The sequence below is a fragment of the Chiloscyllium plagiosum genome, unplaced genomic scaffold, assembly GCF_037043375.1.
Source record: "Chiloscyllium plagiosum isolate Xiang-an unplaced genomic scaffold, Cpla_swu_hap1 HiC_scaffold_43, whole genome shotgun sequence".
Lineage (NCBI taxonomy): Eukaryota > Metazoa > Chordata > Chondrichthyes > Orectolobiformes > Hemiscylliidae > Chiloscyllium > Chiloscyllium plagiosum.
The window spans coordinates 32,323,123-32,340,036 of NW_028270181.1; the positions used below are offsets into that span (position 1 = coordinate 32,323,123).

The 16,914-nt window shown below is 46.0% G+C and overlaps 1 protein-coding gene across 3 annotated transcripts in view; it reads left to right on the plus strand.

Annotated features, from left to right (window-relative positions):
* LOC122541744 (polyunsaturated fatty acid 5-lipoxygenase-like) overlaps positions 1-16,914 on the plus strand; it is a 112,198-nt gene that overhangs the window by 74,394 nt on the left and 20,890 nt on the right. For all 3 annotated transcript variants that reach the window (XM_087982530.1, XM_087982531.1, XM_087982532.1), the window contains 4 exons: positions 933-1,079; positions 14,760-14,963; positions 15,804-15,890; positions 15,970-16,148. In XM_087982530.1, coding sequence (XP_087838656.1) covers positions 933-1,079; positions 14,760-14,963; positions 15,804-15,890; positions 15,970-16,148 — 617 coding nt within the window. The remainder of the gene's footprint in view (positions 1-932; positions 1,080-14,759; positions 14,964-15,803; positions 15,891-15,969; positions 16,149-16,914) is intronic.

Here is a 16,914-nt window from a genome sequence, read left to right on the forward strand (position 1 = left end):
AAACAGCAGATCGAAAAGGCAGTTGTCATTTCTTCATATCCCCATCAGCAGCACTCAGAAATTATCCAGCAGTGATTCCAGTAGTTATCTTCAACTGGGTAAATCCCCAATGCAGATGAAGATTGACCGTCAGAAGAAGGGCAATCTGGCGAATAGATGCAGAGCCTCTGCAGCAGCGTTATTGGTAGCATTTCCTCTGGGCTTCCATACTGTCATCGCAGCAGATGAGAGCTGGTATACGCCAGCCAGTGCCAGGACAAAGTAGTCAGCCTGGCATCCTCTCCTTGTCCTTAGATTCTTCGCTGTGAGAGGATAGGATATTACTCCAGTGCACAGCCTTCCAGAGTTGAGCAGCTTGGTGAGATCCTGGGCTAACATCAGACCTAAAGGTTGGAATACAGGAAAATCTCCAGCACAAGGGGAGAGCACCCCCACCCAAGCATAGGTCACTATTCTGACAATCCACCCAGCCCAGGTCACTGCCCCCCCCTCCCCCGATTGCCCCCAGCCCAAGTCACTGCCCCCCCTCACCCCCAGCCCAAGTCACTGCACTCCCCTCCCCCGATCACCCCCAGCCCAAGTCACTGTCCCCCCTCCCCCGATCACCCCCAGCCCAAGTCACTGCACCCCCCTCCCCTGATCACCCCCAGCCCAAGTCACTTGCCCCGGTCGTCCCCAGCCCAAGTCACTGCCCCCCCGATCACCCCCAGTCCAAGTCACTTGACCCCCTCCCCTGATCACTCCCAGCCCAAGTCATTATTCCCCTGGATCACCCCCAGCCCAAGTCACTGCCCCCCCAATCACCCCCAGCCCAAGTCACTGCCCCCGGGATCACCCCCAGCCCAGATCCATGTCCCTGCACCGACACCTCACCCCAGGAAATTTGCAAAAGAGGGAATGTAAATTGATAGCGTGTTTTGATCTTCTGACAGAAAGGAAACATTTACGTGGCAGACTACGAGGTGATGGATGGAATTCCTGCCAACTGCACTGATCCCTGCACCATCCAGTACCTGACAGCACCCCTGTGCCTGCTGTACAATAATGCCCAAAATAAGCTGGTGCCCATCGCAATCCAGGTAGGTGAGCTCTCGAATAAAGAAAATCAAAGCAGAGAACAAGGCATTACCACAAGTGAACAGGGGTCAGGGATTAGTTGACACCAGGTCTTAAAATTCTGTTGTTTGTGAGGGAAAGTTTTCTATTTCCAGTCTTTGTGGAGGACAGAGTTGAAACAATGACCTCAGTGAAGCTTCAGTATTGTAGAAAGAATGTGATTGTTTGATTATACAGGTCAGGAGGCCATTCTGCCCATTGCTGCCTGTGCCACCTTATTTAAGGAACTAGCCAATTTCTTTCACTTGCACAGACCCTGCAAATTTCTCTTCAGGTGCTTAACCAACTTCTTTTTAAGATTTACTGCTTGATTGGCTTCCAGGCAATTTGCTGTACAAAGAAAATTCTCCTCTTCAGATCTGATAGTGTCCTGGAGTTACCAAGCCCCCAAGAGAATAGTTTCTCACTTGCTGTTCCATTAAATCCCCTCATTATTTTGAACGCTTCTAATAAATCTCGTCACAAGCTTTCTCTGCTTCAAGAGGAACTATCCCACTTCTACAAGTAACGGGAGCTTTTAACCCTTCATTCCATTCTGGTGAATCTCTAATGTGCTCCAGGTCTTGACATCCTTCTGTGGTGTCCAGAACTGAACAGAATACTGTAATTGGTGCTGAACACAAATTATGCAGTGGAGTGGAGGAGGCTGAGGTGGTTAACATCCTTTCAAACAACTAAGAGGAGGCATTGTGAGCTGGCTGAAAGTACGTTGTTGGATGGGACATGAAGATGTGTTTTATGTTGCACTTTCCACACACTCAGGATTTCTTCCGAGTGTCTAGTCAACGACTCCATTACTGTTGTGTCACATGACTACGCAATTGACACAGGTCATGAGTTTACATCAGTTAATACTTCCTATGTCACAGGGTTTAGAGAGATATAGATATAGAAGATATAGCATCCCTACAGTGTGGAAACAGGCCCTTTGGCCCAACAAGGAGGAGTCGAGAGTGTGGTGCTGGTAAAGCACAGCTGGTCAGGCAGCATCCGAGGGACAGGAGAATCAATGTTTCGGGTATAAGCGCTTCATCAGGAATGAGGCTTGTGGGCCGGGGGGCTGAGAGGTAAATGGGAGGGAGGGTGGGATTGGGGGGAGGTAGCTGGGAAAGCGATAGGTGGATGAAGGTAAGGGAGAAGGTGGTAGGTCAGAGGGGCAGTGATGGACCGATTCGGAGGGCAAGTGCCAAGTTGGAGGCTTGGACTGGGATAATGTTGGGGGAGAGGAAATGAGGAAGCTGTTGAAATCCACGTTGATCTCGTGTGCTTGCAGGTCCCAAGGCGGAATATGAGGCATTCCTCCTCCAGGCATTGGGTGGTAACGATTTGGTGGTTGAGGAGGCCCAGGGCCTGCATGTCCTTGATGGAGTGGGAGGGGGAGTTGAACTGTTCAGCCACGGGGCGGTGGGGTTGGTGGGTGTGGGTGTCCCAGATGTGTTCTCTGAAATGATTTGCAAGAAGGCGTCCTGTCTACCCAATGTAGATGTAGCAGATGACATTGGTAGAGGTACAGGTAAATTTCTGACGGATGTGGAAGGATCCCTTGGGGCCTTGGATGGAGGTTGGTGCAGATTTTACACTTCTTGTGGTGGCAGGGAAAGGTGCCAGGAGTGGGGTGTGGACTGGGGGGCATGGACCTGACAAGGGAGTCACGGAGGGAATGGTCTCTCCGAAACTCTGATTGCATGTGGGGAAGGAAATATATCTCTGGTGGGGGGGTCCATTTGGAGGTGGCAGAGGATGATGTGATGTATGCGGAGGTTGGTGGGGTGAAAGGTGAGGACCAAGGGGGTTCTGTCCTTGTTGCGTGGGAGGGGTGCGGTTCAAGTACGATGGTGCGTGAAGTAGAGGAGATGCAGTGGATTACATTGTAAACCACGTGGGAAGGAAAGTTGCAATCATGGAAGAAGGAGGCCACCTGGGACTTTCTGAGGTGGAATTGGGCATCCTGGGAACTGATGCAGTGGAGGCGGAGGAATTGGGGATAAGGGATGGCATTTGTGCAGGACGTAGGGTGGGCGGACAGTCGTCTAGATGGGGCGGGGTCGGTGGGTTTGTCATAGATGTCTGTGGTTAGTCAGTCGCCAGAGTCAGTAATGGAGAGGTCCAGGAAGGGGAAGGAGGTGTCTGAGATGGTCCAGGTGAATTTGAGGTCGGGGTGGAAGGTGTTGGTGAAGTTGATGAACTGTTCAACCTCCTCGTGGGAGCACGAGATGGCGCCGATACAGTCATCGATGTAGCGGAGGAACAGATGGGTGGTGGTGCCAGTGTAACGGCGGAAGGTGGATTATTCCATGTATCTGACAAAGAGGCAGGCATAGCTGGGTTTGGAGGAAGTGAAAGTATTGGAAGGAGAAGTTGTTGAGGGTGAGGGCCAGTTCAGCCAGGCGGATGAGGGTGTCGGTGGAAGAGTACTGGTTGGGACGGAGTGAGAGGACGAAACGGAGGACTTGGAGACCTTTGTCACGGCAGATTGATGTGTACAGGGACTGGATGTCCATGGTGAAGATGAGGTGTTGGGTGCCAGGGAAACAAAAATGTGGGAGGAGGTGAAGGGTGGTGTCACGAATGTAGGTAGGGAGTTCCTGGACTAAGGGGGAAAGGACGGTGTCGAGGTGGGAAGAGATGAGTTCAGGCTGATACAATGGGTCGACCGGGGCAGTCAGGTTACAGGGACTGGATGTCCCTTCAGCCCAATAGGTCCGCACTGACCCTCCGAAGACTAACGCAAACATTTACATCAGATAATACACCTAACCTACACATCCCTGAGCACTACAGGCAATTTAGCATAGGCAATTCACCTGACCTGCACATCTTTGGATTGTGGAAGGAAACCGGAGCACCCGGAGGAAACCCACGTAGACACGGGGAGAATGTGCAAACCCCACACAGACAGTCACCCGAGGCCGGAATCGAACCCAGATCCCTGGCGCTGTGAGGTAACTGTGCTCCCTCTTGCAGCCAACAAAGTTTTTTTTGAAGTTTCTTCACTTCTGTAATGTTCAAAATGCAATTGCCTGCTTTGGCACAGCAAGCTTCCACAAACAAATGAGAGATAATGACCGCATGAACTGTTACAGTGATGTCAGAACACAGGGGAAAAGTCTGTCCCTGCTGTTCATTTAGTATATTGTGATTCTTTTTAAAATTGACCTGAGAGGACACGACCTGTCCGCCCAGTCAGTGAACAGCTCGTAGACCAGTCAAAGCATGGGCACCAACGAGCTGATAGCCTATTTTCCCAAGTATTTCTATAATTTGAGTTACACACACCTCACAGCGCCAGGGACCTGGGTTCGATTCCAACCTCGGGTGACTGTCTGTGTGGAATTTACATATTTTCCTCGTGTCTGCATGAGTTTACTCCAGTTTCTTCCCACAGTCCAAAGATGTGCAGGTTAGATGAATTGGCCATGCTAAATTGCCCATAATGTTAGGTGCATTGGGCAGGGGTAAATGTAGTTGTTGGGCCGAAGGGCCTGCTTCCACACTGTAGGGAATCTAATCTAATCTAATCTTAACAATATTAATTTTGATAGTTATATGTACTCTATGCTGGATATATAATCCAAACTGAATATTGACTATGTCACAGGCCTGTCAAAGGGTTGTTGTGAACAGTTATAGGAATCTGTGCAATATCTGGGCCATCTCTCTCTCTCCCTCCATGATGCCTTGGTGTTACTCAGTAGATGCTACCCCCATTCCCAGTCAATCACAATCTGTATATATCAATATTTGGAAAACATCCACTGGCTATCTCTCATTTTCCCCCTGCTCGTTTGCTATTTCTTTAACTGTTCTAAATGCCCACTATGACAATCCCAATTGCACATACTTTTCATGTCCTTGCACTTAGTAAAATTTCTGTCTGCTTTTTAATGAATTCTGACCTCTCCGTTGTTGCAGCTTTTGCTACCACTCCCCATTTTCTAAAGACAATGTAAACCCAGTTTAAAAAAACCACAAATATTCACAGTCTTAATTTTTTTAATTTTACCTATTAATATTTGCCAAACTCCAAAGATTCTGAGATGCCCTCTTCCTCCTGCTTATAGAAAGCAGTTAAATTCTTTCTCATATATTTGTTTCCGATTTTCTGTTGCAGATCATCTGGTTGTGTGAGCTTAGTTATTTTTACTTTGCTCTGTTCCCTAACATAAGGTTCAAAAGGATTTGAGGGCGACACGGTGGCACAGTGGTTAGCACTGCTGCCTCATAGCACCAGAGACCCGGGTTCAATTCCCGCCTCAGGCGACTGACTGTGTGGAGTTTGCACATTCTCCCTGTGTCTGCGTGGGTTTCCTCCGGGTGCTCCGGTTTCCTCCCACAGTCCAAAGATGTGCAGGTCAGGTGAATTGGCCATGCTAAATTGCCCGTAGTGTTAGGTAAGGGGTAAATGTAGGGGTATGGGTGGGTTGCTCTTCGGCGGGGCGGTGTGAACTTGGTGGGCCGAAGGGCCTGTTTCCACACTGTAAGTAATCTAATCTAAAAGGGAGTTTACAGAATTTAGATTATTTCAATTTGGTGGAGTTCGCCTAATTAAAAACTTCAAATTGATTCCTTCTTCAAACTGGGAGTAAGTGAGGACTGCAGATGCTAGAGATCAGAGACGCGAGTGTGTTGCTGGAAAAGCACAGCAGGTCAGGCAGCATCCAAGGAGCAGGGGAATTGATGTTTTGGGCATAAGCCCTTCATCAGGATTCATTCCTGATGAAGGGCTTATGCCCAAAACGTTGATTCTCCTGCACCTCGGATGCTAACTGACCGGCTGTGCTTTTCCAGCATCAGACCCCCTCCTTCAAACTACACATTTTGAATATTCATTGATTGGTTAATTTGATTTATTGCCACGTGTACCTAATTACAGTGAAAAGCTTTGTTTGCCAGCAGTACAGGCAGATCATAGTAAGCAAGGACATACAGGTAACAACAAATGCTGGAGACTACAGCAGATCAGACAGGATCCATGGAGACAGAACAAGCTAACATTTTGAGTTTAGATGACACTACATCAGAGCTGTGGAGATAACAGCATTTATGCTATAGTTGGGGGACAGGTGTGGTGCTGGCGGGGTTTAGGGTGCCGATGGAGAAAAGATGTTGGGCAGATTAAATGATCGGAATGTGAGAAAGGCAGAACAATGGTGTGTCTCCTGCCAGACTGGAAAGAACAGACAGTCCCACTGGGATGGGGGAAGGAAGAGAGGTCACAGTGACAGAGAATATAACAAGTAAAGCTAAAACAAAGGGAAGAAATGGGAGTTGGTTCACAATTTGAAGGTGTTGAACACATTGTTAAATCCAGTGGCCGCAAAGTGCCTAGTCTGAAGATGTGATGGTGTCCTTCCAGTTTGTGCTGGGAATCACTGGAACACTGCAACATGCCAAGGACAGACATGGGCATACAAGCAGGACACGGTGTTAAAATGACCAACTGCAGTAAGGTCAGGGTCATGTTTGTGCACAGACTGGAGGTGTTCATAGATACAGATCATAGGGTGAAAGAAACTTGGACAGAGTGAGGCATCTCGGTTACACTGAACAGGGTCGCATGAGGCAAGATAAACATTAACAAGATCAACAATATTTGAAGTCAGAGAGTCCATTCATCAGTCTAGTAACAGCAGGGAAGAAGCTGTCCTTGAACCTGCTGGTGAGTGTGTGTGCGTGTGTGTGTGTGTTGTGTGTGTGTGTGTTGTGTGTGTGTGTGTGTGTTGTGTGTGTGTGTGTTTGTGTGTGTGTGTGTATGTGTGTGTGTTGTGTGTGTGTGTGTGTGTGTTGTGTGTGTTGTATGTGTGTGTGTTGTGTGTGTGTGTGTGTTGTGTGTGTGTGTTTTGTGTGTGTGTGTGTTGTGTGTATGTGTGTGTTGTGTGTGTGTGTGTTTGTGTGTGTGTGTATGTGTGTGTGTTGTGTGTGTGTGTGTGTGTGTTGTGTGTGTGTGTGTGTGTATGTGTGTGTGTTGTGTGTGTGTGTGTGTGTGTTGTGTGTGTGTGTGTGTGTTTTGTGTGTGTGTGTGTGTCTGTGTGTTCAAGCTTCTGTATCTTCTGCCTGATGGAAGGGATTGGAGGGGATCTTTACTGGGTGCGATGGGTCTTTAATGATGTTGATAGTCTTTCTGCGGCAATGAGACATGTAAATGAAGTGTGTGGATGGGAGGTTGGCTTCTGTGATGGTCTGGGCTGTGCACACAACCTTCTGTAGTTTCTTACATCCTGGGCAGAACAGTTGCTGAACTAGGCCGTTACGTACCCGGACAGTGTGCTTTCTGTGGTGCATCCATAAAGGTTGGTGAGGGTCCTAATGGACATGCCAAACTTCCTGAGCCACCTGAGGAAGAAGAGGCGATGCTGTGATGTCTTGATCATCGCATCTACGTGGAAAGTCCAAGACAGGTTGTCGGTTATCATCACTCCTCGGAACTTGGTACTCTCAACTCTCTCCATCTCCACTCTATTGATGTAGATGGGATTGTGTTCTCCTTCCTTTATGAAGTCAGTGATCAGTTCTTTAGTTTTGGGAGCGAGGTTCTCAGTACACCAAGTCAGTAAACCTCTATCTCCTTTCTATACTCTGACTCATCGTTGTTTGATCTCTGTTCTACCCCCGTGGTGTCATCAACAAATTTACAGATGGCGTTCATTTGAAATTTGGCTACACAGTCGTGGCTGTGCAGGGAGTACCATAGAGAACTGAGAAGGTATCCTTGAGGGACTCACTCCAGTGTTGAGTGGAGGAGGTGCAGTTGTTTATCTTCACTGATTGCAGTCTGTGGGACTGGAAGCTGAGGATCAAGTTGCAAAGGAAAGTAGTGGAGACCTAGGTTTTGGAGTTTTGAGATCAATCTGGAGGAGATAATGGTGTTGAAGGTGGAGCTGTAGTTAATGAGCAGGAGTCTGATGTAGGTGTCCTTGTTGTCCAGATGTTCCAGGGTTGAGTGCAGGGCGGAAATGGTGTCCGCTGTGGACCTGTTACGTTGGTAGGCAAATTGTAGGGGATTGAGGCAGGCTGGGAAACAAGGGTTGATGTGTGCCATGAAGCACTCCTGGAGGTCAGAGCCATTGGGCAGTAATCATTAGGGTAGGTTGCATTTGCTTTCTTAGGTACTGGGATGATGGGTGGTCTTCTTGAAGCAGATGGGGATTTAGGCTTGTAGGAGGGAGAGGTTGAAGATGTCAGTGAATACCTCTGTAAGCTGGTCCACACAGGAATCTAACTGCATGGCCATGGCCTCCATCTGGAGCCATCACATTCCATGAGTTGACTCTCAGGAGGACTGATCTGACATCTGCAACGGGGTCTGAGGAGACAGGTGTGTCTGGGGCTGTCGGGGCAGGTGACACCGCCCTGCTGGCATTCTGTTCGAACCGAGCATAGAAAGCATTCAGTACATTCAGTCTTTGTCCCCTACCTTGCTCTGCTTCATTATATTTCCCGTTATGTTGCTTAGGCCTCGCCACAGGTGGCAGGAGTCTATCTGGTTGGTTTAAGCCTCTAACTTGGTCCAGTCTGGCCTTGAGGCATCTCTGATGGCTTTGCAGAGGTCATATCTGGAATTTCAATTTAGGTCTGTGCCTTCCAACTTGAATGCTGCACATCTGGTCTTCAGCAGGAAGTAGATGTCCCGGTTCATCCAAGGTGTGCGGTTGGGGAACACCTGGAATGAGTTGTTTGGCACGCAGTCCTCCACACAATTGCTAATGAAGTCCATCACAGTGGTAGTGTACTCAGCCAGGTTTTCTGCTGAGTACTTGAATACGGTCCAATCCATCGACTCCAAGCAGTTTTACAAGATGATTAGGGGTTTAGATAGGGTCGACAGTGAGAATCTTTTTCCACGTATGGAGTCAGCTATTACGAGGGGGCATAGCTTTAAATTAAGGGGGGGTAGGTATAGGACAGATGTTAGGGGTAGGTTCTTTACTCAGCGAGTCGTGAGTTCATGGAATGCCCTGCCAGTAGCAGTGGTGGACTCTCCCTCATTATGGGCATTTAAGTCTGGCATTGGATAGGCATATGGAGGATAGTGGGCTAGTGTAGGTTAGGTGGGCTTGGATTGGCGCAACATCGAGGGCCGAAGGGCCTGTACTGCGCTGTATTCTTCTATGTTCTATGTTCTAACTCTTTGGCTCAGATCAGCATTGTATTTCTTTCTCTGAGGGACTCTCCTGTTTCAGCTTCTGATTGTAAGCTGGGAGGAGGAACACAGTCTTGTGATCTGATTGCCTGAAGTGTGGGCTGGTAATGGAGCAGTCGGCGTCGTTGGCGGTCATGTTGAGCAGGAGATGTGTTGGTGCTACTTTGGCAGCACCCTCTTGAGGTTGGCCTGGTTGAAGCTGCTGGCCACGATGAAAAAAAGCTTCAGGGAACCTCACCTTCAGAATGTTTCACGCGGTGTACATTTCATCCAGGGCATTCTTCACGTCGACACGGGGTGATCTGTAGATTGCTGTCAGGGCTGGCAGAGGTGAACTCAAGGAGGCAGATAGCAGGGCCAGCATTTTACTGTAAGGGATTCTCCATCGGGGGAGGGAATGGCTTGCCAGGATCTGAGTGTCAGGAAGGTGTTGATCAGGAAGCATGACTCACTGCCCTTCACCTTACCTGAGGATGCCCTGTGGTCCATGCAATGTATGGAGAACCCCTCAGCTTACAGAGCACAGTTTAATATGACAAGTTTGACAACGGTGTACCATCAGGCAAGACAAGAGCACTGAGTTTATGAATCAAATCAGATTTTATTCAGTAGGATCAAGTCATTGAACAACTAAAAACAATTTCAGTAACAAACACATGATATACTTAGCAATAACACAAAGCAGACTTCAAACTGGATTTAAAACCCAGCTCATAGATAGGGAGCCCCTTCCTCCCTTGAGACAAAACACTGTGGATACAAACTTCTGACTACCTGTCCTGACCTTTAGATTTTCCAGCTGAAGTGGGTCACTTCCTCACCACACCCAGTTACCCACATGCATGAACGGAACATAGCATTCAAACTCTTTATTTTGTAGTCCCCTTGAGAATACCACCCAGTCTTATTCAAATGTTGCTGTGAACATCTGATTTGCTGATAATGTGGCACTGCTTAATTTGCTTGAATGGTTCTATGTATACGTGATCTCTCACTCTAATACAATGAATTCTTTCATAATGTTCACCTTTTCTGAAAATGAACAGTATCCCATTCATTCCAGTGGCAGTGTTCTCTGTATGAGGCTGGTCAGAATTACCTGGTAGTGAGTTGTCTTTCCTATTCTCACAGCGTGTTTTTTTCACACAGTGAAAATGAAAATACGGTCCTTAAGACTTATTTTTAAAAGTAAATAAAGGTAGTCTTTATTCGTTTGTGATTAATTGTTTATTGAGGTGTTGCAGACTGTTTATGCTTTTGTCAAGTGTGACTCAGTAAAAATGGAAGTCTTATTCCAACAGCTGCAGGTGTTGTGGCCTTGTTAGTTGAGTCAAATACATAGTACAGCACAGAGGAAGGCAATTCAGCCCGTCACACCTGTCCCAGCTCCTGAAAGATCTACCCAACCAGTCCCATTCTCCAGCCCTATCTCTAATGCCTTCATTTTCAAATATATATCCAGCTCCCTTTTGAAATCTCTCATGGAGTCCACTTCCACCACTCTCCCAGGCAGTGTATTCCAAATACTAACAATTCTCCAAGAAAAGATGTTTCTCTTCATCTCACTCCTAGCTCTCTTATTGAAAGTCTTGAAGTTGTAACCCCGAGTTGTTGGCATGCTGACGAGTGGAAACAGAATGCCCTTCTTTACCTTGTCAAAATTGTTCATAATTTTGAACATCTAAATAAGCTCACCTCTTAATCTTCTCTGCTCCAAAGAAAATAAACCCAATCTCCTTAATCTTTTCCTGTATCTAAAATTCCTCATTCCTGGTATTATTCTTTGCACCCGGTCCAGGGATTTAATATCCTTTCTGAAATAAGGTGTCCAAAACTGAATCAACGTGGCCTTGCTTTTATATTCTAAGTCTCTATTTACCAACTCAAGGATCCTAAAAACCTTCTTCACAGCCGCTGCAGCATGTCTGGCCACCTTCAGTGAATCATGCAGGTGAATCCCAAAGTCCCTCTACTCCTGTATTTCTGTCAAAGTTATATGCTTTGCTTCAGTACGCAGTTTCCCCTCCTAATTTCTTATGGTCCTCACTCTATCCCTAACTAATTCTTTACTATCAATATGGAGGAGAAAGTGAGGACTGCAGATGCTGGAGATCAGAGCTGAAAATGTGTTGCTGGAAAAGCGCAGCAGGTCAGGCAGCATCCAGGGAACAGGAGAATCGACGTTTTGGGCATAAGCCCTTCTTCAGGAATTCCTGAAGAAGGGCTTATGCCCGAAACGTCGATTCTCCTGTTCTCTGGATGCTGCCTGACCTGCTGCGCTTTTCCAGCAACACATTTTCAGCTTTACTATCAATATGCTTGGCAAACAATTTACTGTTAGAGCTCGGCTTGCTATTGTTTTCTCCTGCTTTCTTTTAGCCTTCCTTATTCCAGCCTTCGCTTCTCTCCTGCATTTGAGATACTCTTCCTGATTTCTTTGCTATTATTATTCCAGTATGGATCATTTGCCTCCTTTTTCTTCCATATTTCTTGATTAGTATTCTTCGTCATCCAGGGTTCTCTGGCTTTGGATATCCTGTGTTTATTTCTCATGGGTATGTAACTCACATTTGCACAGTGGTTAGCACTGCTGCTTCATAGTGCCAGGAAGCCAGGTTCAATTCCTGCCTCAGGTGACTGTCTGTGTGGAGTTTGCACATTCTCCCCGTGACTGCGTGGGTTTCCTCCGGGTGCTCTGGTTTCCTCCCACAGTCCAAAGATGTGAAGGTTAGGTGAATTGGCCATGCTAAATTGCCCATAGTGTTAGGTGTAGGGGAATGGGTCTGGGTGGGTTGCTCTTTGGAGGGTGGTGTGGACTTGTTGGGCCGAAGGGCCTGTTTCCACACTGTAAGTAATCTAATCTAAGCCTCAGAGAGGGTAACTAGCTTGCACAGTATTCATCTCTATATTGGAAATCTCCCTATTTCTCATCCACTATTTTAGCTATCAAAAAAGATTTCCAATCAACATATCCCAGTTCAACATTTAGAACCCTAAAATTTGTCCTTTTCCAATTTAATATTGAACTTTATTATATTATGATCGCTATTTATTAAATACTCCCCCACTCTGACACTCTCCACTTGGCCTGCCTCATTGCCTAGAATCAGAGCAGCACAGTTTCCTTCCTGGTAGGACTGGAGATGTCCTGTTCCAGAAAGTTCTCCTGCACACATTACAGGAATTTCTCCATTTCTGTGCTCCACATTATCTTTTTCCCAATCTGTCCTTGGATAATTGAAATCCCCAATTATCACAACCCGACTTTCGACAAGTTGCCTACAAATGTTTATTGCTACTTTATCTCCACTCTTTGGAGGTCAATAATAAATACCCATAAGGTCACTGTTCCTGTTTCTCACCTCCAGCCATACAGATTCTAATTCAGGAACTGCATCTTGTTCAAGGACAATGAAATTAGCTTTGACCCCACGGATTGGTTCTGGGTCCTCTTTTGTTTGCCATTTAGATAAGTGATTTGGATGAGAATATAGAAGGCACAGTTAGTGAGTTTGCGAACGACGCCAAAATTGGTGACTCAGTGAAGGAGAGTTTCTAAGATTACAAAGAGATCTTGATCAAATGGGTCAATGGGCTGAGAAGTGGTAGATGGCGTTCAAACTGGATAAAGGTGAGGTTTGGATTTTGGTACAACAAACAAGGTTGGGCTTATACAATTAATGGTAGGCCCTTGGGTAGAGTTGGAGCGGACCTAGGAGTTCAGGTGCGTAATTATTTAAAGTTTGCGTCAAATGTAGACAGGATGGTTAGAAAGGCGTTTGGCACACTTGTCTTCATTCTCAGTCCGTTGAGTACAGTCGGTTCTCCTATAACGTGGTAGTTCCGTTCTTATGCAATCCCTTGCTATAAGAACATTGTGTACTAGCAGCACCATTTAAAGTAATGGGGTTGAAATTGTAATATAACAATCACATGCTTTCAAAGTTTGCACTATAGAAACAGTGTCTCCAGATTGTCAATCATGTTATAGCGAATTTGCATTAACCAAACATGTGTTACAGTAGAATGATCCGTACAGAGGTTGAGAAGTCATGTTGAGGGTGTACAGGACATAGGTGGGGCCTCTTCTGGAATACTGTGACTGGTCGCCCAGTTATAGAAAGGTTATTATCAAGCTGAAGAGGGTTCAGAAGAGATTTACCAGAATGTTGTCAGGTATGGAAGGTTTGAGTTATGAAGAAAGGCTGGGACTTTTTTCACTGGAGCTTAGGAGGCTGAGAGGCGACCTGATAGAAGTTTATAAAATAATGAGAGGTATAGATAGAGTTAATGATAGTTGTCTTTTCCCTAGGAAAAGGGGTTTCAAGACCAGGGGGCACATTTTTTAACATGAGAGCAGAGAGATTTAATAAAAACATGAGAGGCAATTCTTTTTACAAATCAGGTGGTTCACATGCGGAATGAACTTCCTGAGGAAGTGGTGAATGCGAGTACAATTACAATGTTTAATATCTATTTGGATAGATACATGAATAGGAAAGATTTGGAGGGATATAGGCCAGAAGCAGGCGAGTGGGACCAGTTTAGTTTGGGACTATGTACAACATGGACTGAAGGGTCTGTTTCCATGACTCGAAGACTGCTACACCTCCTCCCTTTGTACTTACCTTGTTTCTGCTAAGTGCCTTATAATGCAGCTGTTAAGTATCCAATTCCTGCTGATTTGAGCCATATTTCTGTCAATGCCACTATGCCATTTCCCCTCAAGCTATTTCTGCTTGCAGTTCCCCAGTTTTGTTCACAATACCCTGTGCATTTACAGGCATACAATTTAATGATGCCCTTATCTCTTTCTTGCCCGTTGGAAGGCAACAATTTCTTTGTTCGCTGTCCACTCTCTAACCTTCCCTTTCTTACTTTTCCCTGTTCCCCACCTTTTGTCTTTTGCCTTCTCTGGTGCATCTAAAACTAGAGCTCATTGGTTAATAACATATGTTTGCAAAATGTTTCTAAGAACACCAAATTGCCTAAATCTTGTACTAATATCCAAAACTCAGAATTACTTACAACCCATTCATGTTTATAACAACATTAGTTTTCCTTCTTATTGCACCGATAATTAATTCCTTTGTTGCTGTCCATTAATTCCTTTATTCCTTCCTGGTGGCCTAGTCATCCCTCCCTCACTGACCTTTGAGTATATTTTGAGCAATGCTGATTCAGAAAAAAATCATTACATTGGCAAGTTTTCTTGTCACCATACTTGTCCCTGCAATTCAGTCAGTGCTATTGAAGTTAACGTAACAAGTCCCATGTTGCATTAGCCAGTCCATTCTGACACTTTCCTTCCCACTGTTTAACTCAGTCATTCTCCCTTAGCTCTGTGTTCTGTTTCACAGTGTTCCCAAGCTCTGCCTTCTGTTCTGAGGTTTATTTAGGATTTACTTCGACCTACCTTTGGCTTCTGATTAAAATCCTGCAACAGTTACGGATCGAATACCCGGCCACCAGTAACACAACGATTTTGTTTTTTTTTCAACAGCTGAAACAAGAACCTGGGCCAGATAATCCCATATTCCTCCCCACTGACGATAAGTATGATTGGTTGTTGGCAAAAATATGGGTGAGGTCAACAGACTTTCACGTTCATCAGACTGTCACCCATCTCCTGAAGACTCACCTTATGTCGGAAGTGTTTGGTATAGCTCTGTATCGACAGCTCCCAGCTGTTCACCCTCTGTTCAAGGTACGCTCTCTTGATCTTCGGCTCCCGAAGATATTGTCAGAGGGGTGTAGCAAAAATATCTGCTCATCGTGAACTGGGTGAGACTGGGATCAATTCTGTGGCTCCATCCCTGGGAGTGGGCTGAAATCCCATTCCAGGGAAGGGAGATATTACTTCCTTTACACTGACTGTTAACTTGAAGTTAATGTGGTCAGTCCCTGTCTCATTCCCAGTGAATACTCAGCAAAGATACAATTGTCAGTGTCCATGATAATTTCTCTGTATCCAGCCATGCGCTGTCCCTGTCCTGGGAGTGTTGAATAGGGGACAGTGTAGAGGGAGCTTTACTCTGTGTATAATCCCATACTGTACCTGTCCTGAGAGTGTTCGATAGGGGACAGTGTAGAGGGAGCTTTACTCTGTGTATAACCCCATACTGTACCTGTCCTGAGAGTGTTCGATAGGGGACAGTGTAGAGGGAGCTTTACTCTGTGTATAATCCCATACTGTACCTGTTCTGAGAGTGTTCGATAGGGGACAGTGTAGAGGGAGCTTTACTCTGTGTATAACCCCATACTGTACCTGTCCTGAGAGTGTTCGATAGGGGACAGTGTAGAGGGAGCTTTACTCTGTATATAACCCCATACTGTACCTGTCCTGAGAGTGTTTGATAGGGGACAGTGTAAAGAAGCTATCAGAGAGAGAGAACAGTGCCCTGGGATGAGTTTGGGATGGGATTGACACAGAGCTGTAAGAGTGTTTGGATATTTTAATTTGTCTGTTTTCACTAATGTCAAAATACAATCAGTCACTTGCCAGTTAACATCTTCCCTTTCCTTTTCCCACTGCATGGGCCTTCAGCTCTTGGTGCCTCATGTTCGATTTACCATTGCAATTAACACCAAAGCAAGGGAGCAGCTGATCTGTGAGTGTGGCCTCTTTGACAAGGTAAACCCAGCTGTGAGGAGCTGTTTGCATTGGTTCATGTCTTGAGCAGTGTGTCTGATGTTTATTTGGTTGTGTACAGGCGAACGGCACAGGAGGAGGGGGTCACGTTCGAATGGTTCAACGAGCCATGTCCGAACTCAACTATAAATCCTTCTGCTTTCCTGAGAGCATCAAGATGCGTGGGCTAGACAACACTGATGCTCTTCCTTATTACTACTACAGGGATGATGGCCTGAGAGTCTGGGAAGCTGTCCAGAGGTAAGTTGGAGGCCAGCTCCTATTCTCAACATCTGGATTTCAGGATGGGTTGAACCCAAGTGCTTAGGGACAGATCAGGATGGATCACGGAGAGATAGTGGTGTTGTGGCATTGTAACTGAACGCGTCTTCCAGTGGCCCCAAGTTCATTCAGTCATCCAGATATCCCAGGTTAAGGCTCTAAGGTTCAAGTCCTCCAATGGCACCTGATGGGATTTAAACTCACTTAATACCATCTGAATTGGGAGGTTAGTCTAAGTAATTGTCATTAATATTATAAAGACCAAAAGTCACTGGTGTCCTTTACGAAAGGAAAATGCTGTTTTTACTGGGTCTGGCCTACATTTGATCGCAGGCCTAAAGCAATGTAGTCGACTCTCTGCGCTCTGTCATTGCACTCATCAGTCACTCAGTTCAAGGGCAACTAGGGATGAGCATCAAATGGTGGCCCTGCCCAAGATGTCCACATCACAGAACCTTAGAAATGTTGTGCCTTAGAAGGAGGCCATTCAGACCATCATGTCGGCACCTGTTCTGTTACCAAGTGCCAATACTCAACCCCCATTCTCAACTACCCTGAACACCATTTTAATCCAAATAATCATCCCATTCCCCTCTTGAATGCCTCAATTGAACCTGCCTCCACCAGATTGCTAGGCAGTGTGTTTCCTATCCTAACTACTTTCTGTGTGAAAAGATTTACTCTCATATCATCCTTGCTTCATTTGCACATCGTTTTAAATGTATGCCTCTCACATTCCTTTCTC